We start from the raw sequence: 26,693 nt of genomic DNA on the forward strand, positions 1-26,693 counted from the left end.
TGACGGTATAATAACAACGGATGTTACGCGTTGCTAAATGTAAATACAGAGCTTACTGTGGTCTGCATTGAATACCACGTACAATTTCCAGAGCTAACGAAGAATAAATTGTTTAAAAAATATGGATAATTCTGGGAAAGAGAAGGAGGCTTTGGCTCTCATCGCTGAGGCTGATAAAAAGATGAAATCCTCAAGAGGATTTGGGGCTTTGTTCGGGTATGTGCCAAATAAGTTTAGCTATCCTAGTTAGCTTATTTGATTTGTATTAGCTAGCTACGACTAATTCAGATCACCATCCCATATGTATTTTAACATCAAAGTATGGACCTACGAAAGTACTCACCTAAGAATAATTATATATAAGATGACAACGTTGACTAGCAAGCTATGCTACACCAAATTGTGAGCCACAGGGAGTATTCAGTCAAATATTCCCTTCTCATCTAGCCTGGCTATATCAAATTTCTTCCTTGTTCGTTCATTGCCATGCCAAACATGTTTAGTATTGATATGTAGTATTCATAAGGTCTAAACAGCATTATCTGTGTATTTCTCCAGAGGTTCATCCCGGAAATATGAGGAAGCGTGTGACATGTATGTGAGGGCAGCAAACATGTTCAAAATGGCCAAAAATTGGAGTGGTAAGATTTGGTTCGAGTTTTATAGTGGACATTTAGAACAAGCGGGATTATGTTGGATGTAACCAACCTAATATTGGTTCACATTTTGTTCCAGCTGCTGGTAACGCATTCTCCCAAGCAGCACACCTCCATCTGCAGATGGACAACAAACTTGATGGAGCCATCAACTTACTTAATGCAGGCAATGCTTTCAAAAAAGCAGACCCACAAGGTAAATCCCATTTTACTAAAGAGATTGCAATTGCATTATCAAAATTATAGTTGGGTTTATGGAACAGACATTACATATAAATTGTATTATATCCTCAATTGTTGAACAATTTGTGCCACTGTGTATGCCCTATTACAGTGGTCACGAACCTCTGATTCCAAGAACAGATTCCAAGAACACAGGATGAGATGTTACTATCCTTTGTGCAAGCACTTCCAAGAGTTAATGAACAGTGAGCCTGGTGAAATTTGGGGAGCGCATCATCAGTAGTCTTCCAGCTGATGGCGAAACTCTGCCTCATGCACAAATTCATGTTGTTACTCATATGAACAGAGAAAGTGAAATATTCCTTGAAATTAAAAAACACCCAAGTCGCTAATAATAACAACACAAACCTATAGATACACTTTCCTACTCATTCATTACTGCTGCACTGCCTGTTGTAATGCTGAGTGGAAATAGAAAGAACGTGCATTTTATGGCTTAAAAAAGTGTTGACAGTGCTGAGTAAGAACTTAAACATGAACTCACTCATAAAAACAGCAGCTCTTTGCTGTATTTGACAGTCTCTCTAGTCATGGTTTTAAACATTTTGAAATCTCAGTATACATTTTGTGGTAGATTTCTTTTATGCCTGCTACCTTACTGCAGACTCAGTCATCTGAGCAATCTGATTGGCCATGGGTGGCATAGTGCACTTGATTTCCTCTCCATGCCCACCGGGAAGGCAGAGTTTGTACCTTCAGACACATGAAATGGCAACAGTTTGCTTAGGGCAGTGCAGCTGAATTGGCTGCACCTACCACCAACAGCCCAAGACTAATAAAAAAAATAGGAACACAAGGCTTTATCGTTGGGTTCTTTACTGCAATGTTTGGCGATCGACAGGTTGGCGACCACTGCCCTATTAGAATCCTACACTGAAGATCCAAGGTAAACAGTGATTCCTGTTTGACTTCGATTCTATTTGAATGTACTTTTTATCTCCACAGAGGCCATCAACTGCCTGAACCAAGCCATTGAAATTTACACAGACATGGTGAGAAGCTAGGAGTATTTCTGCATTTACTACACAGTGTAACAAAGAACTAAATCTCAAGCCTGCTCAATGAGAGTAAAATTGTGCCTAGTGTTCAGGAGCACTAGCTGTAGGGTGTTGATTATTATTTCACCTCTTCTGGTCTGCAGGGCCGTTTCACCATTGCAGCCAAACACCACATATCTATTGCTGAGATATACGAGAGTGAGCTGTTAGACGTTGATAAGGTCAGTTACCCGAGCCTTATAGGGTGTTGTATCCTGTTGTATCCTGTAATGTACTGTTTTTTTTTATTTTTAGATCTTTCACATATTTCAGCCTTTGATATTAATAAGTGGCCATGACTAGTACATGTACCTCTTTAATCCACAGGCCATTGCTCACTATGAACAGGCAGCAGATTACTACAAAGGGGAGGAGTCAAACAGGTGTTTCAATGTTCTGGCATAATCTCTTATGGTTTTATTGGTCTATTCCATCCCACTTTTCATACATTTCTTTTAGTGTTGTGTGTCTTTTGAACTGATTATTTTCCTGCCAATCTAATTGTAGTGCTGCAAATAAGTGCCTTTTGAAAGTAGCCACCTATGCTGCCCAACTGGAACAGTACCAAAAAGCCATTGAAATTTATGAACAGGTGTGTATTCAATTACCAATTAACTGCTATAGTGGGCTTTCCCAATGACCTTTTTTTATGAGTTTGTTTCTTGTGATGCTTAGATTGGAACATATGCAATGGACAGCGTCCTGTTGAAGTATGGCGCTAAAGACCACTTCTTCAAAGCAGCTCTTTGTCACTTCTGTGTGGACATGCTTAATGCAAGGGTGAGTCTTTGTTTTCCTCATACCTACACATCGACACTTTGCCTCTATGTAGTAGTTTTGACTTTGCTCTGATCTGTTGTCTACCGTCAGCTGTCTGTACAGAGATATGAGGAAATGTTCCCAGCCTTCTCAGACGCTAGAGAATGCAAACTGGTTAAGGTAGGTCTATTATCAAATCATGGGTCACTATGTTTGTGTGTTGTATTTCTGCTTTATTTTCTCTTTGAATGGCTTTAAATCTGAGTGGATATAAAAGCAAACATGACACATTTAATGAGGGATACGTATTGTGACGGTGTACAATAAAATGCCTTCTGCTGTCATTTTAACAGAAACTTCTAGATGCATATGAGGAACATGATGTGGATGCATTCACTGATGCGGTAGGTTTTTCTCATGCCATTTCATGATGACAGAATTTAATCTTTAAATGATGTTTTGTCTGTTGAACCAGTTCTCCTTCTCTAACAGGTGAAAGACTTTGACTCCATCTCAAGATTGGATCAGTGGAACACCACTATGTTACTTCGGATCAAGAAACAAATACAGGATGATGAGAGCGACCTTCGCTAATCCTTCCCCCTGCCAATCCATCAGAACACACCTGGAAGTTTACCGCTATATATATATATTTTTTTTTCATGTCACATTCCTGAATAACTTTCCATTTTTCTCTCTGGCTGGTCTCATCCTTTAATCACAGGCATTGAACCCTTTAAATGAGTGTTTCCTGTCTATCTATTAATCTCTGTGTTGTCAAGCAATTAGGGTGCTGGCCCAGACACCAAAGATAAACTACTGGCAAAATCCTGTGTAGAATAGCACCAGGTAGATAATGAAGTGTAGCTATTAGCTATCCCATCCAAATAAGGTGGATAATTACCTGAGACTAAACATTGTCGTGGTTTATTTCTTGTCATGTGTTGTTTTCTATCACAGTAACTCCACGTCACTTTTAGGTAATGTACGTCCTGGACATTTCCAGAGGCAACATTATATAGTACTGGAACAAACTGTCATGGACTGGTTTGTTAAACAGTGTTTCAGTTGTAAAATGTCAAGGCTTCTAATTTACTTATTTGAAGTATGTTGGGCATTGCTCAATGCTGCTCTTGTTTTAGACAATAGGAAAGTCATCAGCCAAATAAGTTTTTGTTGGGCATCTTATATTGGGTTTAGACTTTGGAAGAGATGGTAAACATTTTTCAACTCTGTAGAAGAGTATACATTATTTCAGAGGAGTCTGCTAGCAGCCATTCCCTTTTTAATTATTTATTCATCTCTTAAATGTTAACATGTTGAATTAATTATTCAATAGATACTATTTCTATGTTGTCATTCCAAAGGAAATCGCTTTAAATTCCCACACAGGGAGTTGGATTTACCTCAGTGCTATGGGTAGAACTAAGATGATTACTAGCCCATGTGCATAAAGGTGGTGGCTTATTACAATCTTGCACATAACCATTTTTATTTATTTCCCATCTTGATTAATCTTTGATTAAACATTTTGTTTTAAATGATAAAATTATCTTGTGGCTTGATTTAATAAGAGGTAACGCAAAGTATACAGTTGATGTCGGAAGTTTACATACGCTTAGGTTGGAGTCATCAAAACTCGTTTATCAACCACTCCACAAATTTCTTGTTAACAAACTATAGTTTTGGTAAGTTGGTTAGGACATCTACTCTGTGCATGACACAAGTCATTTTTCCAACAATTGTTTACAGATTATTTCACTTATAATTCACTGTGTCAATTCCAGTGGGTCATAAGTTTACATACACTAAGTTGACTGTGCCTTAAAACAGCTTGGAAAATTCCATAAAGTGATGTCATAGCTTTAGAAGCTTCTGATGGGCTAATTGACATAATTTGAGTCAATTGGAGGTGTACCTGTGGATGCATTTTAAGGCCGACCTTCAAAACTCAGTGCCTCTTTTCTTGACATTGTGGGAAATCAAAAGAAATCAGCCAAGACCTCAGAAAAAAATTGTAGACCACAAGTCTGGTTCATCCTTAGGAGAAATCTCCAAACACCTGAAGGTACAACGATCATCTGTACAAACAATAGTATGCAAGTATAAACACCATGGGACCACACAGCCGTCATACCGCTCAGGAAGGAGATGTGTTCTGTCTCCTAGAGATGAACGTACTTTGGTGCGAAAAGTGCAAATCAATCCCAAAACAACAGCAAAGGACCTTGTGAAGATGCTGGAGGAAACAGGTACAAAAGTACCTTTATCCACAGGAAAACGAGTCCTATATCGACATAACCTGAAAGGCCGCTCAGCAAGGAAGATGTCACTGCTCCAAAACCGCCATAAAAAAGCCAGACTACGGTTTGCAACTGCACATGGGGACAAAGATCATACTTTTGGAGAAATGTCCTCTGGTGTGATGAAACAAAAATATAACTGTTTGGCCATAATGACCATCGTTACGTTTGGAGGAAAAAGGGGGAGGCTTGCAAGCCGAAGAAAACAATCCCAATCGTGAAGCATGGGGTTGGCAGCATCATGTTGTGGGGGTGCTTTGCTGCAGGAGGGACGGGTGCACTTCACAAAATAGATAGCATCATGAGGTCGGGAAATTATAAGGATATGTTGAAGCAAAATCTCAAGACATCAGGCAGGAAGTTAAAGCTTGCTCGCAAATGGGTCTTCAAAATGGACAATGACCCCAAGCATACTTCCAAAGTTGTGGCAAAATGGCCAACAAAGTCAAGGTATTGGAGTGGCCATCGCAAATCCCTGACCTCATCCTACAGAAAATGTGTGGGCAGAACTGAAAAAGTGTGTGCAAGCAAGGAGGCCTACAAACCTGACTCAGTTACACCAGCTCTGTCAGGAGGAACAGGCCAAAATTCACCCAACTTATTGTGGGAAGCTTGTGAAAGGCTACCTGAAACGTTTGACCCAAGTTCAACAATTTAAATGCAATGCTACCAAATACTAATTGAGTGTATGTAAACTTCTGACCCACTGGGAATGTGATGAAATAATTAAAAGCTGAAATAAATCATTCTCTCTATATTATTCGGACATTTCACATTCTTAAAATAAAGCAGTGATCCTGACTGACCTAAGAGAGGGAATTTTTACTATGGTTAAATGTCAGGAATTGTGAAAATTTGGCTAAGGTGTATGTAAACTTACGACTTGAACTGTATATCCATTACACATTAGTCAAACATCTGTATTACAGCGCAACAGATTAAACAGAAGGATGATGATAGTTAATGATCCTGCTTACTTTCATTTACAGAATTGTTTCTAACCTAATTCACAGGGTTAGCAGAGATTCAACAAATAATGAAATGTTTTACCTATTGCGTTACATTGCCATGCATTCTGTGTTTTATTTTTATGCCAAATTAATACAAAATCTGTCCTTCTTATTCTCTACCTCTTTTATGGTTATAGAGATATACATTACCAGTCAAAAGTTTAGACACACATACTCATTCAATGGGTTTTCTTTATTTTTACTATAGTAGAATAATAATGAAGACATCAACACTATGAAATAACACATGGAATCATGTAGTAACCAAAAAAGTGTTCAAAGTAGCCACCCTTTGCCCTGATGACAGCTTTGCACTCTTGGCATTCTCTCAGCCAGCTTCACCTGGAATGCTTTCCCAACAGTCTTGAAGGAGTTCCCACATATACTGAGCACTTGTTGGCTGCTTTTCCTTCACTCTACTGTCCAACTCATCCCAAACCATTTCAATTGGGTTGAGGTCGGGTGATTGTGGAGGCCAGGTCATCTGATGCAGCACTCCAGCACTCTCCTTGGTCAAATAGTCATTGTCCTGTTTAAAAACAAATGATAGTCGCACTAAGCGCAAACAAGATGGGATGGCGTATCGCTGCAGAATGCTGTGGCAGCCATGCTGGTTGGACTCATCAGACCAAAGGACAGATTTCCACCGGTCTAATGTCCATTGCTCGTGTTTCTTGGACCAAGCAAGTCTCTTCTTCTTATTGGTGTCCTTTAGTAGTGGTTTCTTTGCAGAAATTCAACCATAAAGGCCTGATTCACGCAGTCTCTTCTGAACAGTTGATGTTGAAATGTGTCTGTCACTTGAACTCTTAAGCAGTTATTTGGGCTGCAATTTCTGAGGCTGGTAACTCTAATTAACTTATCCTCTGCAGCAGAGGTAACTCTGGGTCTTCCTTTCCTGTGGCGGTCCTGATGAGAGCCAGTTTCATCACAGCGCTTGATGGTTTTTGCGACTGAACTTGAAGAAATTAACAAGGCACACCTGTTAATTGAAATGCATTCCAGATGACTACCTCATGAAGCTGGTTGAGAGAATGCCACGAGTGTGCAACGCTATCATCAAGGCAAAGGGTGACTATTTGAAGAATCTCAAATATAAAACATATTTTGATTTGTTTAACACTTTTTGGGTTTCTACATGATTCCATGTGTTATTTCATAGTTTTGATGTCTTCACTAGTATTCTACAATGTAGAAAATAGCAAAAATAAAGAAAAACCCTGGAATGAGTAGGTGTGTGCAAACTTTTGACTGGTACTGCATATACTTATTGAAGGCTCACCCCACATGTTCTGACATGGCCAATTAAGGACAGGAGCAATTACTGAGGTATTCAGTTACTTGCCTGCTTCATGTGGAAAGTAATAAACAGTGAAGTCTGCCTTGCCAACACATCTGACAACGGTCTGATGTCTAAAAAAGTATGTCAATTAAATGCACAAACATTGTTTCATTAAAACCTGGTATTGGGGTGGGACACTGTTGGGTCGTGGTGGGTGAGGGTGGGTTGGATTTGGTAGGGGATCAGTGTGTGTTTTGCTCTCTACCTGTTTGTCTGTATAATCTTTAAAAAATGACTAATAAAAAAAACATGTACAAGCATTGTTCTCTCAGTGGACATTGCTGTACGAATTGTTTTATTTGTTCTTAATAAATTAGGGGCTCTATTTAATCTATCGCTGAAGCGTTACAGATTCCGCAGTAGAAATGTAAAGGCAATTTTGAGCCGGCATATGCGGCGTTTACCATGAATGCAGTCTCAGCTAAAGCCGGAACATTGCCTTTAAATTTCAATCACGCTGTAAAGCTGAACTTTGCGACGCGGATTGAACAGAGCCCAGTAAATGTTGCCTATTTTGTAATGTAGTGTTTGTTAACTACAAATTTAATCATCCTCTTCTTCCTCCTCCTCTTCATCTTCACCCAAGGCCTCTGTCTCTTCTTGGGCAGCCCTCTGCTCCTCCAGGGTTGCTTTCAGGGCTTGCTCTTCCTCCAGACTGGGGTCCAGGGACTCTGTGATCTCTGGCCCACTGGGGTATTCTCTCTGGGGCATTGTTGGAACAGTTGGGATGTACCCTTCCCCTGCAAATTTCAGGCCCCAACCAATGTAGATGTTCTCAAACTTCCTAATTTAGTAAACAAACAAAAACATATTTATTCTATTGGGGATATTGTCTGTATCCCACAGTTATAATAATATATAATACATTACCCCTACAAAGTTCTACAAATAAATAAATGATACTCAATCTTACTTTCCACTGGCATAAGTATAAGCCCCCGGCCAGAGGTTTGAGCGCAGCACTGCAATAGCAAACTGAGAGATGAGGGTGGAGGACATCTTGGAGCTCCAGGGAGGGGTGTTGGTAGTCTCTGAAATGCATACACATCATGCATTTGAAAGGAGTTTAACACATAATAATAATAGACATGCCACCAGCATGGAGTGAAAATGTAGGCCAACCAACAGACTGAGAATAGACCAATGATTATATATGAATGGACAAAGCCATCGCTCACGTGACACCATTAATTCCTATGTGAAGACTCAATAGCGCATTGAAGCCAAATGAAGTTGGTTAAGATGGCATCTGATGGAGACATAAAATGCGCAGTTTGAGCTGAAAAAGGCTATAAGGATACGCCTGATGCCCAAACTGATATAAAATGTCAGAATTGATCAAAATTAGGTTAGGGTCTGGGTTAAGGGTTTGGTTAAGGTTATGGTTTCGTCTAGTCGGTCATAGCCGCGGGAAGTAAGGGTCCTGAGGGTGCTGCAGCATCCCCTGATAAATTGTAATGCCAAAACTATATATCATTAAAAAAAATCTAACTATGCCTTCATTACTCCGGCCGTCATGTTTTTTTCAGCTAAATCAGTGAACTAGGTCTTTATTATTCCTGGTGACTAATGAGCAGGTCATTATTTTTCCTCAATCCCCCCTCCCTCGCCCGTTGGCAGATATTTCTCGACAGCACCCCCAAACCATGGAGTCGGTGTAAGCGTCAGCTGTGTCCTTATAGCAGAGTTTCTAAACCCAAAGACAAAACATTGCCAGATTTGAGCCAATGTCATATGCATTTCAACATGTTATTACTCCAACCTTGTGAAAGTGACACGCTGACACATTTTTATTTTCATCAAAAATGAGTGCCTTTGATTTGTTTCTTGCTACAAGTTTGATCAGGGATTTCTATTGGAAAAGCAGTTTAAGCCTATCTTCATACCCTACTGTCTTTGCTTATTGTCGCTTCTGTTTGAAGCTACTCCGGGAAGTGGCGTTGCAGGCTAGCTCAGTGCTGCCACCTCTCATTTATTACCTCAAGTTGAAGGCCGACCGGGGTACTGCAGGCTGCCATTAGCAACTAAATTACCGTTATAACTTCTTCTCTGTGCGATTTTAAAATAATCGGTTCAAGGACAAACATCTGGTGTATTAGAAGCAATTATTGGTACCATGATTGTCTTCAAATGTTGTATTTACTTACACGAAGATGTACATATTTCCATTCACTATAATGGGGGTCCTGTTTTGTGCAAACAATGCCTTCAGTACCGCGGTCGGACTTTAACTTCCATGGCTTCAATGAGAGGGGGCAGTTGTTCTCCGCTGGAATATACTGACCTGCATCCTCAGAGAGTGGAGTGAGGAGGGGAGGCCCCACCTCTGGATCAGGCTCATCAGGCTCCTCCTCCTTCTCCTCTTCATCTCCTTCCTCCTCAAAGTCATCCTCAGGCTTGTCAGCCAGGTTCACCCACACACAGCGACCCTAGGAGAAGGCCATGTGATCATTTTCAGGGCACAAAAAATGGGTTAAAAATGGCTTATCAGAATCACATTAGAAAAGGAATGTGTTTGAGTGTTACCTGTTGAAGGATGTGCTGGACATGATGCACCCAGGTGGATAGAGATTCTGCCATTTCAGGAACAGGAATTCCCTCAAAGTCAGAATTCTCTTCAAAGCTGTCTCGGGCTCCCTCCTCTTCCTCCTCACCTTCCTCCTCTGCAAACTGATAGAACCCGAGGGGACTGACCTGTGTGCCGGCAGAGATGCGAGCAATTTGGGCTCGCAAATAGTTGGCCTCATTGCCAGGAAAAGGAGGATAGCTGATGATGGGGGCATCCAGTCTCCCTGTGAAGAATTTGCGGATGTGGCGTGCAGCTGTGATCTGGGTGGGAGTGACAGTGGGCAGCTTCACCCAGGGAAGGCCAGGCTCTCTGCACACAAAGTAAGTAAACTTGTTCACACCTGTGCGATTGTCCTCCTTTGGCACCACAGGCGGGGGCTTGAAGGTGGATCTTGGGAGCGTATCAATCTAAAATGCAAAGTCATCATAAACTTTTCATACAAGAAGAAACGTAATATGAAAGCAACATATTGTAAGACAGTCATTTGTTCAGTAACTCACCACTTCCACCACATCGGCTTCCTCATCATCATCCCGAGGTTCTCCATCTCTTTCCTCATCTTCCACTGTTTCCTCATTACCCTCTTCCTCCTCCTCCCCCTCTCTGTACTCGCACTCAGCAACAAGATAGTTGCCCCCTGTGCCCAGGATTTTGCCCCAAAGTCGGCAGCGCACTAGCGGTTGGGAATCCACCAGCTGCTTGAGTGCCAGGAAGACCATCAGCATCTCCTCTCTACCCAGTCCCACTCCAGCCTGCTCGAGGAAGAAGCCAAGCTCACTCACATTGGGAAGCGGTGTTTCTACCTAATGAGACACAGACGCGTTGAAATAATTATTGATTACACTATACAACTTGCTCATTCATTCCCCAATTCAGTCTTGGTAAAGTGAATGTGCAAGGACCTGGGTCATTTCTTCTCTTACCAGTTCCTCCTCTTGTTCTCCATCATCACCCCCTCTCCGTGAAAACAGTAACCTCTGCTGCTCAGCCAGGAGCTGTGCAGCCGTTGCCAGTGGCATGTCTCTCAAGGTGCTCTGCTTGTCCTGCAGAAATTCCTGCTTCACCTCACGGCTCATGTCTTCAATTATGTCAACCACATTGTCTGGACGCTCATCCATCACCTTGGTCAGTAATCGTGAAAGATGGTCATAGCTGGAAAGGTTGGAGAACAGTGTCATACTCACTTAACTAGCACGCCACATTCACTATCCACTATGGCAATCATATAAATACTCACAGGTTGAGGTTGCTTTTTGTACTATTCTTGAGCATAAAGGCCTTGAAGCAGATCGCTGTGTGCTCCCTTTGGTTGTTCAGTGCTCCCTCTGCCATTTTTCTTGCGTTCCTAACAACTCAACAGAAAAACGGTCCTGTGGTGAAAACAGATTGCTAACACCCAATGCGCACCACTGTCGTGGTTAAGTTAAGGTTGTTTATCAACACTTTTCCCAAACGTTAAAACTTCAAAAATCTCAAAAGATAGCCATCTGGGGGATGCTAGCTATCCGAGTTCTTGTTCTTCACCAGTAAAAAAAACACAGCGAGCAGCCCGTTGCTAGGGTAAACAATACTGTTGCTGTGCTCGTGGTACTTTGCTATGCATAGAACGTCCATCAAGCGGCAGCACATCCATCACCCCTGGCACTGCTGACCTGCAAACCTCCAAAACGGATCCTTAGCTGACCCCCACTAAACCCTTAACCCTGACCCTAACCAATTCTGAAGTTAAATGTCAGTTTGCAGGTCAGGTGTGTCTGTATAGCCTTTCCCTCCTAAAACAGTCTTGAAAAGTTAAATGACTTGCAGGCATTCTCAACCAAAAACCTTAAATAACGGTTGAATTCACCGTCCACCTTTGACAGAGAGGTGATCAGTATCTGCATAGGCTGTACGTTGTTTGTTTCAAATTGGCCACAATGAAAAGACATGGGACAAATATAACAAACAAAAAGCTGTTTTCTTTTTTTTCTTATGACAGAGATTTTCTATTAAGGACTTTCAAAACAAAAATCTATTACATTTTAGTAAATATTTTCCCTACTAGATTGCCCCAGTGCATTAGGCAATTTCGTCAAATACAAAACTAAGGACACATAACATAGATATTTTGGGATGAACAAGAATCAGTGTCTACTTTCAATAGGTTCATGGTGTTAAGAGCCAGTACAAATATAGAGATGCAGTCACAATTTTGCAACTGTTCATCCTCAGTTTATAATATTCTTCTTTACGCCCTTCCGCAGATGGAGCATAATTCAGCATTTCCTGTGCCAGTCTCAGGTTCTGTGTTACTGTCTTTCGATGACCACTTTTAATTGGTCAGTGACATCTGAAGGTTCGGTAGGTGTCTCCTTCATTGGCTCCCACTGTCTCTATAGGGTCCGGAGTGGGGTTCTTTTCCACTACTGGCCAATCCACCAGGTGGAAACATAATTGAGTTATATTATCTACCATCTATCTACAGTATATCTAATAATAATTCAGCATGGGTGTTATGAGTGTCATTTTGAGGGGATACCCAGAGTGACTGTAGATGATTCTGCTCGTTATCGGTTGCAAGATACCAGTTGTGTCATTAAATCTATACCTTTTCAAAACGTTCACATGAATACAACCAACCACTGTACCAGAGACAAACAACTACAGGATTACCTGTAAACAATTATGTCTGCAGTTTCCTTTTGTCTAGCGGGGGCTGCTCCTCCATGGGCTCCTCTTCCTCTTTTGTATTTGGCACAAAATGCTGGACTGGTGGCTCTGGCTCTTTCAGCGGTGGTGGAAAAGGTTCTTGTTGTACCGGATGGGGTGCGGCCCAGATGGGGTGCAGATGTATGGTCAAGTCCCTGCAATGGGATATGGGATGGTTGATTTCAATCAACCTGGATTCGTATTATTCTGTACGTAAATCTGATGCATTTTAGTATGATATGTAACGTTTCATATGTTATGTATTCATTTGTGATGTCCATCACCCATTTCATATGATATGTTACAGATTATATGTATTATATGTATTATATTATATGTATTATGTATTATATTATATGTATTATGTATTATATGTATTATATTATATGTATTATGTATTATATTATATGTATTATGTATTATATGTATTATATGTATTAGGTATTATATGTATTATATTATATGTATTATGTATTATATTATATGTATTATATGTATTATATTATATGTATTATGTATTATATTATATGTATTATATGTATTATATTATATGTATTATGTATTATATGTATTATATTATATGTATTATGTATTATATTATATGTATTATGTATTATATGTATTATATGTATTAGGTATTATATGTATTATATTATATGTATTATGTATTATATGTTATGAATTTGGCTTAAAAATCCTTCTTTAGCCTGTCTCCTCCGCTTCAACTACACTGATTAAAGTGGATTCAACCGGTGACATCGATAAGGAATCATTTCTTTCACCTGGGTTTACCTGGTCAGTCTGTGTCATGGAAAGAGCAGTTGTACCTAATGTTTTGTACATGTTCACTGAGTGTGACACCTGCTCTTTTTATGACAACAACTGACCAGGTGAATCCAGGTGAAAGCTATGATCTATTATTGATGTCACTTGTTAAATCCACTTTAGTATATTTTGCCATTGAAAAAGCACATGATACAATGTGGCGGGAAGGTCTATTGATTAAATTGAATGAGTATTAGTGGGAGAATGTACACCTGGATTATGGATTTCTTGTTTGACCGAACCTTCCAGGTCAGGGTGGGATCGGAGTTATCAAGAGGAAGTTGGAAAATGTAACTACACAGGTTGGTGCTATTAGTCCTACCTTAGTCATGTTGATGATTGATGATCTCTTTCTGGATATCGGACAGGGGGGCCTTATATGCAGATTATGGTTAGTTAAGAGAATATGGAGGCATAGATAGGTCGTGACCGGTCTCACACTCCAGGACAGTAGGTGGCGATGTATGCAGCTGTCAGTTGGTAGCGATTCGGAAATAAAAACTTAAAGAAAAAGAAACAGACATACAGCGCAAAGATGTTTACAGCTTCGTTAGCGACAGAGTCGTCCATTTTGTTTTAGTTGAGTTGGTCGCTGCATGAATCTCTAGCAAGGACATTATAGGGGTGAGGAAAGAGGTTAGTAATGTAAATTCACATGACCTAGCTACACTATACTATCTATGGGCTCTCGAGTGAAGCAGCGGTCTAAGGCACTACAGACCCTGGTTCGATTCCAGGCTGTATCAGAACCGATCGTGATAGGGCGGCGCAGAATTGGCCCAGGGTAGTACGGGTTAGGCCGTCAATGTAAATAAGAATTTGTTCTCAACTGACTGCATAATTTAAATAAAGGTTACAGAAAAAAAACATGATTGTATACAGCTAGTTATGTTGGTGTGACGTCAGACCTAAACTGGTTCTCCAGTAGAAATCTACCTAGCTAGCTAACTTTAAGAAAACTGTTGGATTTTGACCCGTGCGTTGTTTCGCAGTGTATTTATTGTATGTTTATGCTACGCGAGCGATGTCCGTGCATGGTCCTGTAATGCAACGAAATAGCGAGCTAGCTAGCTCAGGTGGGGCAATAATGTGTAACTAACTACAGTAAATAGCTAGTTAGCCAACGTTACCACTACTAGGCGGTTAAGTACATTTCTAAACTGAATTCCTTGCCTGTGCATTAATTTCGTATAGATTGGAATTTCTGATCACTGAAGAAGTTGCATGAAAAATGAGTGGAATCAATGTGAAGAAGCTCAAAGTCAACGAGCTGAAGGAGGAGCTTCAGCTGCGAGGCCTGGATACTCGTGGGCTGAAGGCGGATCTCGTCATAAGGTTGCAGTCAGCACTTGAGGCCGATGCTGCAGGTGAAGGGGATGGGCCACCGATTGCCGATGTTGGGGAGGAGGGGGATCAGCAAACCGATATTGGCGGAGACGCTGGAGATGGTGGTGACGGTACAAATATTGGGGGTTCAAAGTGTATGTAGACCGTTGTAAAATTGCACCAATACAGCCAAGGCCACTGTTGTTCACAGATTGTTTGCAGATGAAACTGCTGTGCTACTCCAAATATGTAAAACAAGCAGCTTGTGATACTGACACTGTTTTCTTTTTTAGTTAAAGATGATGGGGAAGAAGAAAAATATATTAAGGACAAGGAAGTACAGTTTGTCCCGCAGGCTGATGAGGCGAATGGTGATAATGAACAGAGTGAAGAAGACAGCCGGGATGGGGCGCAGATGTATGGTCAAGTCCCTGCAATGGGATCTGGGATGGTCGATTTCACAGAAGATGTGATGGAGCCACAGATTCCGCAGGCGTATGAGTCAGACAAAAGACCAGAGCCACAGGTGCTAGAACCGGAGATGGAGGAACCTGTGCAACCAGAACCTGTGCAACCAGAACCTGTGCAACCAGAACCTGTGCAACCAAAGCTTGTGCAAAAAGAGCCACTGGAGTCGGAATCAATTGAGCCTGTGGAGATGCCTGAAATTAAGCCAGGTCAGTAATAACTTGTTCATGCTTAGTATATTCTCTCAATTCACACTGTTGCTCAAGCAGTAATTATTGACAACATTGACCTCATTGGTGCAGAGGAGTTTGTGATGAAAGCAGAGTTGAAAAAGGAGCAGGAGCAGTTGAAGGAAGAGAAGGAGTCCCAGCAGCCAAGGGCTCATCATCCAGAGCCAGCCAATGAATGGGGGGCTGAGCAGGCGACCCAGGCCAAAACGGAGGATAACCGACACAACCGTAAGAGGCCATACGATGAAGGCCGTGGCTATGGATACTATGAACATCGGGAGGAAAAAAGGTGTGTTAGAAACATTTTAAGTGGAACAAGTTTGAAATAGGGATGGGGGTTTAAAATAATTTCGCTATTCGAATAGTATCATGAATTTTTGTTGGATATCCAGATATTTGAAATGCATGTGTTGTTTTTTTTAAAAACTGCTGTGCGAGGGGAAAGGCTGGTGCTCTATTGTTTTATTAAATAAAATATTTGAAATGTCATGGTAGGATACTTGTATGGATACTTGTATGACATGTATCACATGGATATTATAATTTAATTTAGAATAAGCATTTCCAGTGTTAAAACAAGTCCATAAAATGTTTTGGCACAACAAATTATACTCACACAATATTCCAATACTAACGCCCGTTTCGGATATTCCAATAACTGCACATCGCTAGTTTGAAAACTACTTCACTAAAGTGTCTTGAAAACATTCTATAGAACTACACCTCTAGCTTATGCTCCACACTCCCGTCACACAGGGGACGTTCTCCCCAGCCTCCAGCAGAGGAAGAGGAAGAAGATTTTGATGACACTCTTGTGGCCATTGATACTTGTGAGTGAAAGAACTATGTTTCGGGATTGTAGTAGGATTTGTTTAAATGGTTTATTATTGACTTTTGATGAGGTCTTGTTTTTTTTGCAGATAATTGCGATCTGCACTTCAAGGTATCTCGTGACCGGTATAGTGGATACCCGCTGACCATTGAAGGTTTTGCATACCTGTGGTCAGGTGCACGAGCTTCCTATGGCGTCAACAAAGGGCGAGTCTGCTTTGAAATGAAGGTAGAGTATTTCCTTTTTAAATGAAGTTGCATTTCACTTAGGTGCTTTGCAGATGGAATATTCCTTTTTATTTATTTTTTGCTGTCAAGTCTCATTCGATTTTTCGGAATAATAATTTGGTGCATGTTTTTCTTGCCCAGATAAACGAGGAGATCTCTGTGAAGCACCTTCCCAGCAGTGAGCCTGATCCTCATGTAGTGCGGATTGGCTGGTCTCTGGACACCTGCAACACACAGCTCGGTCAGTTTAAAAAAAAAAACGCTTCTGTACTTGAGCTGGAACACTTGGGATTATGTCATTGTTACTATCAATATTTCATGTGATTTGAAACAACACACAAACTCCTGTTTTTACTGCTTATTACAGGTGAAGAACCGTTCTCTTATGGCTATGGAGGAACTGGCAAGAAATCTTCGAAGTGTAAATTTGAGGATTACGGGGAAAAGTTTGGTGAAAACGATGTCCTTGGGTGCTACATTGTAAGTATTTGTGATGGTGCAGAATATTCACTTAGATTCATCTGACTCATAGAAGCTGAGTACTCAATAAGCCTAAACGTTTTCCTCTCCATGTCTTGTTCAGGACTTCGATAGCGGTGAGGGAGTGGAGATGGCCTTCTCAAAGAACGGCAAGTGGCTAGATGTGGCCTTCCGTGTGTCACGGGAGGAGTTGGCCGAGCGGCCACTCTTTCCCCACGTTCTTGTGAAGAACTGTGCCATTGAATTCAACTTTGGCCAGAAAGAGGAGCCCTTCTTCCCCCTGCCAGAGGGATACACCTTCATTCAGAACGTCCCTCTGGAGAACAGGATGCGGGGGACTGTTGGGCCTGCCTCCAAGGCTGACTGTGAGGTGAGTGCCAGCCATGTTGGATCATGAATTTTTTTTATTCGTTAGACTAGATTGCTTCTGTCATCGGTAGCTGTGAGGTTCCATGACCAATTGCATGTTTGACCCTCTTGTTTTACCTCAGCTATTGATGATGGTTGGTCTGCCTGCGTCTGGGAAAACCACTTGGGCCTTGAAGCACGCGGAGGAGCACCCTGCAAAGAAATATAACATCCTGGGCACCAACGCCATAATGGAGAAGATGAAGGTCAGTTGTTATCTTTGTTTGAACACAGAATCCTTTAGTCTTGGTCTTTTTTGGTGTCAAGTTCCCCTCTAACGTAATGAAAACCTCCACCCTCAGGTGATGGGGCTGCGGCGTCAGAAGAACTATTCAGGTCGGTGGGATGTCCTGATCCAACAGGCCACACAGTGTCTGAACAGGCTGATCCAGATCGCTGCCCGCAAGAAGCGTAACTACATCCTGGATCAGGTACTGTCTGATTTCTCATCCCATGCTGTGTTTTTGTGCTCACCCTCCCTCCTTCCCAACCCTGCCCACTGTTGTTCACTGATGCACATGTCCATTAATGCACTCTGTGATGCGGTCTCTCTAGTGTAGAGGCCTCGATCAACATCTGAACTCCTGGAAGTTATCACCCTGAACATGCTGCTGAAAAAATTATTTCTGTTTTGCTTAAATGAAAGAGGTGTTGCAATTGTATGTTTTTACTCAATATTTTTTGAATATCCTCTCTATGTTCTGTTCTTAAAGAGCTATAAGCTGTACAAATAGTCCATGTCTATAATAAGATGTTGAAAAACAAGTAAACACTGCCGGGTGGTGAGTAAGAAATACACCTTCTGTTCGTTAACTGTAAGATTAGTTCAAGTTTAAACTCTCATCACCTCTGATGTATGATAGTTGATTTATACATACAGACAGCATATGGAACTTTTAAAAAAAATGTTGTATGTTAAATAAATAAGACCTTAAGGTAAGTGAACTAACATGAATTTTCAGGGCGTTTGCTCAAGTTACTCAAGGTAGGTGAGGTCCTGGACGTTCTAATGGGTGCCACAGTGTGAGTGAGTATTGACAGGTAGGTATTGTCTGTTGTTATTGTCATGAGACAGTTGGGCTATTGACAAAAAGGTAGGTTCTGGTAAGTAAATGGGGACCCTGTTATTGTAGGTGAAATATTACCCAACTTTTAAAAATGCTAAATTATTTGTTGATCTTTTTTTTTAGAGGTCATTATCAGAGCAGTGGTGTAGCAAATACCTGCCACATAGAACAGTTCATTGATTGTCCTTAAGGGTTTACCTGGAGACAATTCATATGATTTTACAGATGTAGTTTTTCTACTGTTAATTATATGGAAGTGAATGTGAGCTGTGTGGCAGAAGGGATTAATGGGCACATTCATCTATTTGCTCAACCTTGTAAGGGTGCGTTGTAAACATGGCAAAAATGTATTAAAGGATGCAGCATATTTTTGTAATAGATTTTTTTTTTAAACGCAACTGTTATTTTGTAATGTAGAATCTGGCCTTAAGTAGCTAACGCTCTCAGCTTTTCACTGGAAACGTTGACCAGTTGAGAACTTGCAAGAATTTAGCCAATAGATGGCTAACATGGGTCCCCAAAGTTCTTTCTCCCAGGAAATGTATTCCAGACACAAAAGTAAGTTGTGAGAGAACCATATGTAGTTCCAGAACAGTATGGGGGGGGTAAAAACTCTCACTTTCACCGTTGCAGGAATCCAATTTCCCTCCTATGGAACGCAAAGCCATAACAAAAGCAAGACAAGTGAACAATAATAAACAGCTTCTACTTTTTTCTTGTCAACTTTGCTAGACAAATGTATATGGATCAGCCCAGAGACGAAAAATGCGTCCTTTTGAAGGTTTTCAACGCAAGGCTATTGTAATATGTCCCACGGACGAGGATTTAAAAGAGCGAACGTTAAAGCGAACTGATGAGGAAGGGAAGGATGTGCCCGATCATGCCGTATTAGAAATGAAAGGTAGGAATTCCATGGATAACAAAAATTAAAAACCACACAAAGACAAAGCATTTCCTATGTTTTTTGTTTGTTTGTTGTTTTATCGAAACTTGGAAGATCCCACCCGTCCCCCGCCCCCCTTCAAAGAGCTATTCCCACTATTTCCCCCTTTATCATCTATCATTCTCTTGTTTTTTTAACCATTTCTTTCATCTTTCTCATTCATCTATTTAGCACTGCAAACTCAGGGTGCAGGGGGATGTCCATTTCAAGTGTTGGTTTGGATTCTGACCCTTGAAGGATGAGATTTTTAATAGATTATCAATTGAAAATTTTAACAAAACCATTGGCAGTGCAATTTCCAGTACCAGGGGAGTGGAAGAAAATCCACATTTATTACTTAAGGACTAACTGAGAACATACGCCCACAGGCTATGCTTCCTTCTGTAAGCTATGCTTGTGGTTTACAACTGAAAACTCTACATATTCATCACTCTCCTTAGTTTTGTTATTTTTCTATGGTCTCCTTTGATTCCAGGCTATATCATTATTGGGAGTCCCATAGGGCGGCGCACAATTGGCCCAGTGTCGTCCAGGTTAGGGTTTGGCCGTTGTAGGCCGTCATTGTAAATAAGAATTTGTTCTTAACTGACTTGCCTAGTTAAATACAATTCCTCCCTAAACTGGAGCAAATTCTCCCCTGTTCCCTTGAGGTAATGTTTTGCTATAATTCTGGTATAACTCTCCCCCACTTCCCTCTTCCCCTTCGTCCTAGTATTGTCTATCAGATAGTAATAATGATTTTCTTTCTTTCGACGGTGCCGCTATACTCGTCCTGACAACGTCCAACCCCTCTGCTTCCTGTAGCCAACTTTGTGCTCCCAGAAGCTGGTGAGTTTCTTGACGACGTGACCTTCATCGAGCTGAAACGAGAAGAGGCTGACACGCTGGTAAAGCAATACAACGAGGAGGGCCGCAAGGCCGGCCCACCCCCAGACAAACGCTTCGACAACCGCCAAGGAGGATTCCGTGGTCGTGGTGCACCCTACCAGCGCTATGACAACCGTGGTGGTCCCCAAGGGGCAAGGGGAGGCTATCAGAGTCAAGGTGGCAACTTCAGAGGAGGTGAGGTGGAAGGTTTCTGTGGAATTTATTTCGTTTTAAAAAAAAATATTTTTTTTGCATGTTAGTGAGCCTACTTAACTGCTTTTGCTTTAAACTTTACAGGGTATAACCATGGAGGCTACCAGCAGAACCGCTGGGGGAGCAACCGTGATGGTGCTGCAGGAGGACAACATGGCTACAACCGCAACCAGCAATCTGGAGTGAGCTACAATCAGCACCGCCAAGGACAATATAACAAGGGAGCCACTGGGAGTTACAGCCAAGGACAGGTAAACTGTGTTAAATGGCATCTCCCTACATGTGGTTCTCCCTCTGGAATATGTTCCTCTGTCAACTCTTCACCAGTCCTTCAAACTTTCTGACATCGTATGTTTTAATTTGTAGCCACAGACATACAACCAGGGATACAATCAGGGCAACTACAACCAGGGTTACAACTACGGCAGCTACAGCCAGTACCCAGGTTACAGCCAAACTCCTGCCGCCTCCGCTGCTCCTGTTGCCACTGGACAGACCTACAACCAGCAGCAACAGACCTACAACCAGCAGTATCAACAGGTGAGTCGGGCCAACCTAGTTTCTTAGGTTGTCCCATATATCATGTTCACCTGTCTAAAGCTCTGTTGATAATGTCTTGCTCTCTCTGATCCAGTATGCACAGCAGTGGCAGCAGTATTACCAGAACCAGAGCCAATGGAATCAGTACTACAGCCAATATGGAAACTACAGCCAGGGTTCTCAGGGCACACAGTAGGCATAAAGTAGTGCGCTGACGAGACGGATCTCGTTCCCTCAGCAGCATTCCATTGCTTATCCTGCCTGCAGGCTAGACCTCTGCCTTTTCATTGTCATACATCTCCTTAATGATTAGCCTGCACTTTCTTATAGCTTACATTTTCAAAAATGTTTAAGGGTCCAGTTTTTCTTCCCTGCCTTTTTAGATACAGGATTTTTATTCTTGCCACGCCACGACGTTAGCATTATGTTTGCAGTAGGTCCTGCAACACTTTAGTAACACGCAGCTTATTTTTCTTGCCTGTTCTCAATGTTGGCTATTTGAAATGAGCAACAGAGGTGTAGTTTAACATGCAGATGTAGGACAGTTTAGTGTTGCGCAAGTGAATGTTTGTTTATTAGAGCTCATAAAAGGTAGCTGGGATTTGCATGTGTACATTTCAAATGTGTTTTTAAGAGATGGAATATTTTTGGACAACATTGTTTTTGTTTTCAAATTTTGCTATTGACAAGACATTTTTTAGTTTTAGATCAAAGAACCATAAGTTTTAAAGAAACTGGTGGAGTCTGGACTTATTATTCTCGTTTTGATTTAACCATTAATATTTTGCCCATATTTATTGAAATTGAAGACTGACATTTTGATGACTTTTTTTTATAAAAAGAGAGATTGTAAAACCACATTTACCAGCATTTTTCACACCATTTAAAATATTCTGTAACATGTCCCTAAAGTCGTTTTTGAATCTTGTGATCAATAACTAGTTTGTGTGGTTGTAAAACTGTATAGAATGTATGTCAAACAGTATCTGCATATGGTTCTGTGTTCAAACAAAATGTAATCTTTTTGTATTTGAGAATATAATCTGAAGATTTTTACTTCAAAATTGAATTTAATTTGGTTGTCTCTTTTTCTTTCTGTCTTGTTTCCTTGAGTACGGCTCACAAAAGTCCAGATTTTAATTATGGATCATTACAAGAACCACACAGCTATAACATTGGACACCTAAAAGTTAGTGTTTTTAAAGGCACATTGTAAAGAAGTAATTAGGTGGCTTGGGGTTAAACACCTCACTGGGTTAAACTTCCTGTAATTTTCACAGAAACCACTTTTTCCACACTTTCATTGGCTGCCACTACTCTTGCTTAACAAAATGTTTTATTTGTCTCATCTCAAACATTTTTGATGTACATTGATATAATCATTCCCCCCACCCCCATCATAATGAGGATATTAATAGATGTGAGATGTGTAATGTCATTTTTACTTTTGATATTTGAGGGGGGGGGGGGGGGGTGTTTTGCCCCGATCTAAAACAAAAAAAAATGATTCTGCCCACTTCTCTTTAAAATGTGTTTGCTTCCGGATAGTTAGTACTGTATGTACATATCTAAATCTTACCAAAGGTTGCTTTTGGTTCTCATAAAATACATTAAGGGGTCGTTTCCCCCCAACACCCTACAACACTGCAGGCAACAACTAATATTATTACAAATGCCCCAATGCACATGAGTTAATTGCAATTTAGGTAAATTTAGAACTACACAGAAGTGGATATCTCATATGTCATGTGTGGTGATTTGATACAATTTATTTAACATTCGCATCGGTGCATCATCTTGACTCAATTATCGACATATGGAAACAGGAAGTTACAGTTTCCGTATCTTTGTCAACAAAACATTTGCGAAAGCCTGAATAAGAACATTACTCTCAGTAAGTACAATAGTACAATTTGTGAATATAATGGGGAGAGATAGGAACAATATGCTATATGGGTGAGTATATTGAAAACTGATTAGATAATGTTGACTTATTTATTTTATTATGGTGTCATGCCTCTTCTCACGGATCCCCAGCCCACATGAGCTTATAAAACACTATTTGCTGTAGCAAAGTAAAATAATATATACACACTTGACTTATTCCACATTTTGTGTTACAGCCTGAATTCAAAATGATTTCAATTGTTCTCACCCATCAACACAGAATACTCCATAATGACAAAGTGAAAACATGTTTTTAGAAATGAACAAATGTATTCAATTAAATACAAATATCTAATTTACATAAGTATTCCCACCCCCGAGTCAACACATGTTAGAATCACCTTTGGCAGTGATAATCGCTGTGAGTCTTTCTGGGTAAATCTTTCTCTGCAGACATGGATTGTACAATATTTACACATTTTTAAATTCTTCAAACTTTTAAGTTGGTAATTGCTAGACAGCCATTTAAGTATTGCCATATATTTCCTAGCCGATTTAAGTCCAAACTGTAATACGGTTGATGTCAACACCCCTCATCGAATATTTTAAAAAGTGTTAAAATAACGAGATGTATCTACTAATCCAAAGAGGAACAGGCGGGAGCTTGACAGCTAAACATGGAGGAGTCTTCTCTGCTTACAGATGTGTGCCATCAGGTAAGGATGAGACAGACTCCGACGGGAATGTGATATTCAAAGTGTCAGCAGAATTGTGCTGTGGATGCACATTTCTCGCACTGACTTCGGTTCAGGTGGAGTCACGTATTGCTGTGACAGAGCCTCTGCTGGACACCAATCTCAACCCTGAGCAATTGGTAGTTTGTCAAAGGAGGGGGTTGGTTTTCCTCATGACAGTGCTGAAGAATGTCTCAGTTTTATAAGCCTTACTTTTCACTAGGTGATTCATTTCTCCATATGTTTTTTAAACCCATTTACAGGCAAATCCATAAGATACATCAAGATCTATTGGAGGACTATTAGTGTCAATGCCAAATGATAATCAAACGTTTTCAGGTTACGCTTCAGTCCTTGGCCTAGGGTAATATGCAGGCTAAATCTATGTCCACATTAAAAGCACTAGAGCGCAAAGATTGAATTCTAGTCAATGGTGCGCAAACATATTCTCAAATCGGGCAGAACGAGACAGTGCAGCTCAGAGGCGTGTGCGCAGCACAGAAATGGATTTGGTTCCTATTATCACTTGTAGGGCTGCACGCGCACCACCCTGAGCAGTCTGGGCAAGGCACATATCATATCTGCTAAATATGATAGTGTGATAAGATATTACCTGTCCAACTCTAAGGGCCGTATTCAATCAGCGCCCGGTTTCCCAAAAGCATTTTAAGGCTAAGTACATCGTTAGAGCTTCGTTACATCTCCGAGCTGTTTCCCAAAACAATCGTTAAATTAGCTAGTAAGTGCAAGCTAACTAGCTAAATTGCCATAAACGTTTAATGCTTTTCGACCTGTTCCCAAATTAATATAATTGGTTCAGAGTTTGTTTTGATATTTTAACCTGCGTGTTGTGATCGCGTTTGGTGTTGGGGAACAAAATTAATTCATGCACGCGCGCAGCCGGTTTGGATTCGGTGTATAACGCTTGCCTCAGACTACCCATAGAAGTGCATCAGTGGATGCTTTGTTGCCCTCCGGCGTCACATATACATATTTAGATCTCCGCTAAACATAACATCACATGGTTTATTTGTCTCTCTGGACCACGGATAACTTCAGAACAAAGTTGACAACAAATACAAAGTTGCCAATGTCTTTGCAATTGATACAAACAAGCGATGTATAAAATATGCTTCAAATGAAAACAGAAATAAAATAAACAGTAGTCTATAGGCCTATTTCAATCATATTGAAATACGTTTAATGTTCAATTACGTTATATTTTTCTACTTGTAGGCTGTCTGTAATTTGCCTCAATATATTTCATAATGTGTAGTTTAACATAGTTAAAACATTCCTAAGCCTAAATTCCAAACTATCGGGAAATTGGGCTCGGGCCTGTCAACTGACCTGTATCCTTACAGCGCTAAAATACATATTTTTAGTCAGGAGCAAAGCTTGGCCTCAGATTGTGAGCTCAGGGAAGAGAACAGAAGAGCAACATAATTTTGAGCACTTAAGAGGGCACAGCAAAGTGCAGTGAGGAAGTCAGAACCAGAAGATGAGTACAGCTCCACAGAGTCAGCAAGAAAATTAGTATGAGGACGTCTGTGTAAGTCAGTCAGCATGAACATTTAGCATAATTATATGAAGTGCATATGGATGTAGACTTTTCTCAGTAACGCTTATATATCCCAAACATATCTTGTTTAGTTATATTTATTTGTATTGTTAATAGCTATATTAATGATGAACCTTTTTCCATGTTCTCCACAGCTGCGCAGCGCAGTGCACCTTGTCTCCCCGTCTCTTCCGCTTGCAGCAAGAAAGGACCAGTCTTACATTTTGCTAGTAAAGGCAGGGGAAAAGCATTGCAGTCTACAAGGTATGCTATAGCTTAGTAACTCTGAGTTTTGTGTTTGACTTTAAAAAAAATTAAGATAAAGAGAGAAACTGCTCTGATTCTCCTCTGTCTCTGTTGACGGTATTGATGGCCGGTGTACCATTCTGTGGGTGGACGGCCAAGAGAAATTGAGGCCCCCACGCCCATGTGGGAGGGCCGGACTGAGGGAGGAGGCAGGCGGCATGGAGGAGGACGTGGAGAGCAACGTCAGCAACATCAGAACTTTTCTGGAAAAAAAGAAACGCACGACTGAAATTATGTGACAGAATTGATCAAAAATGGAGATAGAAAGACACCCACAAGGAGGGAGATTACATAATTCATGCAGATCCACAAAAGTGGCATCCTGACATTTTACTAAAAGTCAAATTCATAAACATTGTGTAGATTTGAATGTGCACTTTCAATTAAATTGTACTATATTTGATGATGCATGTGTAAATAAGAATGGACTATAACCGTTTTATATAATATTATTTTTGTTGGACAAATAGGAAGTTGAGTATATGGATGGATACAAGTCATTGTATTTAAAAAAAAAGATGTGATATATATATATATATATATATATATATATATATATCACATCTTTACATTTGAATCATTTAGCAGACCCTCTTTTCAAGAGTGACTTACAGAAGCAATTAGGGTTAAGTGCCTTGCTCAATGGCACATCCACTGATGTTTCACTTAGTCGGCTCAGGGATTTGAGCCAACAACCTTTCAGTGACTGGCCCAATACTCTTAACCGCTAGGCTACCTACCACCCCGGGAGTGTCTATTCATCGTTTGATTGACATTTCTCAAAATAGAAAGTAATCAAGCTGTATCTGTTTAAATAAAGACAAGTACTTCCTTGTACTTTTTTCTTGTTTTGTCATCATGAGAAAACAACTTGCACAGTAAGATCTGTTAACTTTTATCAAATCAAAATGTATTGGTCACATACTGTACACGTGTTTAGCAGATGTCATTGCGGATGTAGCGAAATGCTTGTGTTTCTAGCTCCGACAGTGCAGTAATATCTAACTATTTCACAACATATACACACAAATCTAAGTAAAGGAATGATGAATTAAGAATATATAAATATATGGATGAGCAATGTCAGAGCGGCATAGACTAAGAGACAGTAGAATAGAATATATACATATGAGATGAGTAGTGCAAGCTATGTAAATATTAAAGTGACGAGC

The 26,693-nt window shown here is 40.5% G+C and overlaps 3 protein-coding genes across 9 annotated transcripts; 2 read left to right on the plus strand and 1 right to left on the minus strand.

Moving 5' to 3' along the window:
• The first annotated feature begins 6 nt into the window (after nt 1-6).
• LOC110534050 (alpha-soluble NSF attachment protein) lies at nt 7-4,312 on the plus strand. Its single transcript, XM_021618691.2, has 11 exons — nt 7-216; nt 559-641; nt 736-852; nt 1,845-1,891; nt 2,041-2,118; nt 2,264-2,319; nt 2,444-2,528; nt 2,612-2,716; nt 2,807-2,875; nt 3,049-3,099; nt 3,188-4,312. The coding sequence occupies exons 1-11, from the start codon at nt 122-124 to the stop codon at nt 3,287-3,289; spliced, it is 888 nt and encodes a 295-aa protein (XP_021474366.1). The 5' UTR covers nt 7-121; the 3' UTR covers nt 3,290-4,312.
• A 3,312-nt stretch (nt 4,313-7,624) lies between these two features.
• On the minus strand, nt 7,625-11,538 carry LOC110534051 (radial spoke head protein 6 homolog A). Its single transcript, XM_021618692.2, has 7 exons — nt 11,157-11,538; nt 10,843-11,071; nt 10,420-10,722; nt 9,877-10,326; nt 9,635-9,779; nt 8,264-8,381; nt 7,625-8,134 (listed from the first exon to the last, which is right to left on the minus strand). Exons 1-7 carry the CDS (start codon nt 11,249-11,251, stop codon nt 7,894-7,896), a joined length of 1,581 nt encoding a protein of 526 aa, XP_021474367.1. The 5' UTR covers nt 11,252-11,538; the 3' UTR covers nt 7,625-7,893.
• A 2,393-nt stretch (nt 11,539-13,931) lies between these two features.
• On the plus strand, nt 13,932-22,102 carry LOC110534052 (heterogeneous nuclear ribonucleoprotein U-like protein 1). 7 transcript variants are annotated; one of them, XM_036990453.1, is made up of 17 exons: nt 13,932-14,068; nt 14,627-14,913; nt 15,052-15,305; nt 15,336-15,435; nt 15,529-15,745; nt 16,213-16,286; nt 16,377-16,516; nt 16,657-16,756; nt 16,883-16,995; nt 17,099-17,365; nt 17,487-17,609; nt 17,706-17,834; nt 19,203-19,371; nt 20,218-20,475; nt 20,578-20,744; nt 20,860-21,033; nt 21,128-22,102. In XM_036990453.1, exons 2-17 carry the CDS (start codon nt 14,664-14,666, stop codon nt 21,227-21,229), a joined length of 2,637 nt encoding a protein of 878 aa, XP_036846348.1. In that variant the 5' UTR covers nt 13,932-14,068; nt 14,627-14,663; the 3' UTR covers nt 21,230-22,102. The 7 variants fall into 7 exon arrangements, with proteins under 7 accessions (XP_036846348.1, XP_036846349.1, XP_021474368.2 ...); XM_036990454.1 differs by having other exon boundaries at nt 14,627-14,889; XM_021618693.2 differs by having other exon boundaries at nt 15,052-15,435.
• Nucleotides 22,103-26,693: the final 4,591 nt, after the last annotated feature.

Source organism: Oncorhynchus mykiss, chromosome 10 (assembly GCF_013265735.2).
Source record: "Oncorhynchus mykiss isolate Arlee chromosome 10, USDA_OmykA_1.1, whole genome shotgun sequence".
Lineage (NCBI taxonomy): Eukaryota > Metazoa > Chordata > Actinopteri > Salmoniformes > Salmonidae > Oncorhynchus > Oncorhynchus mykiss.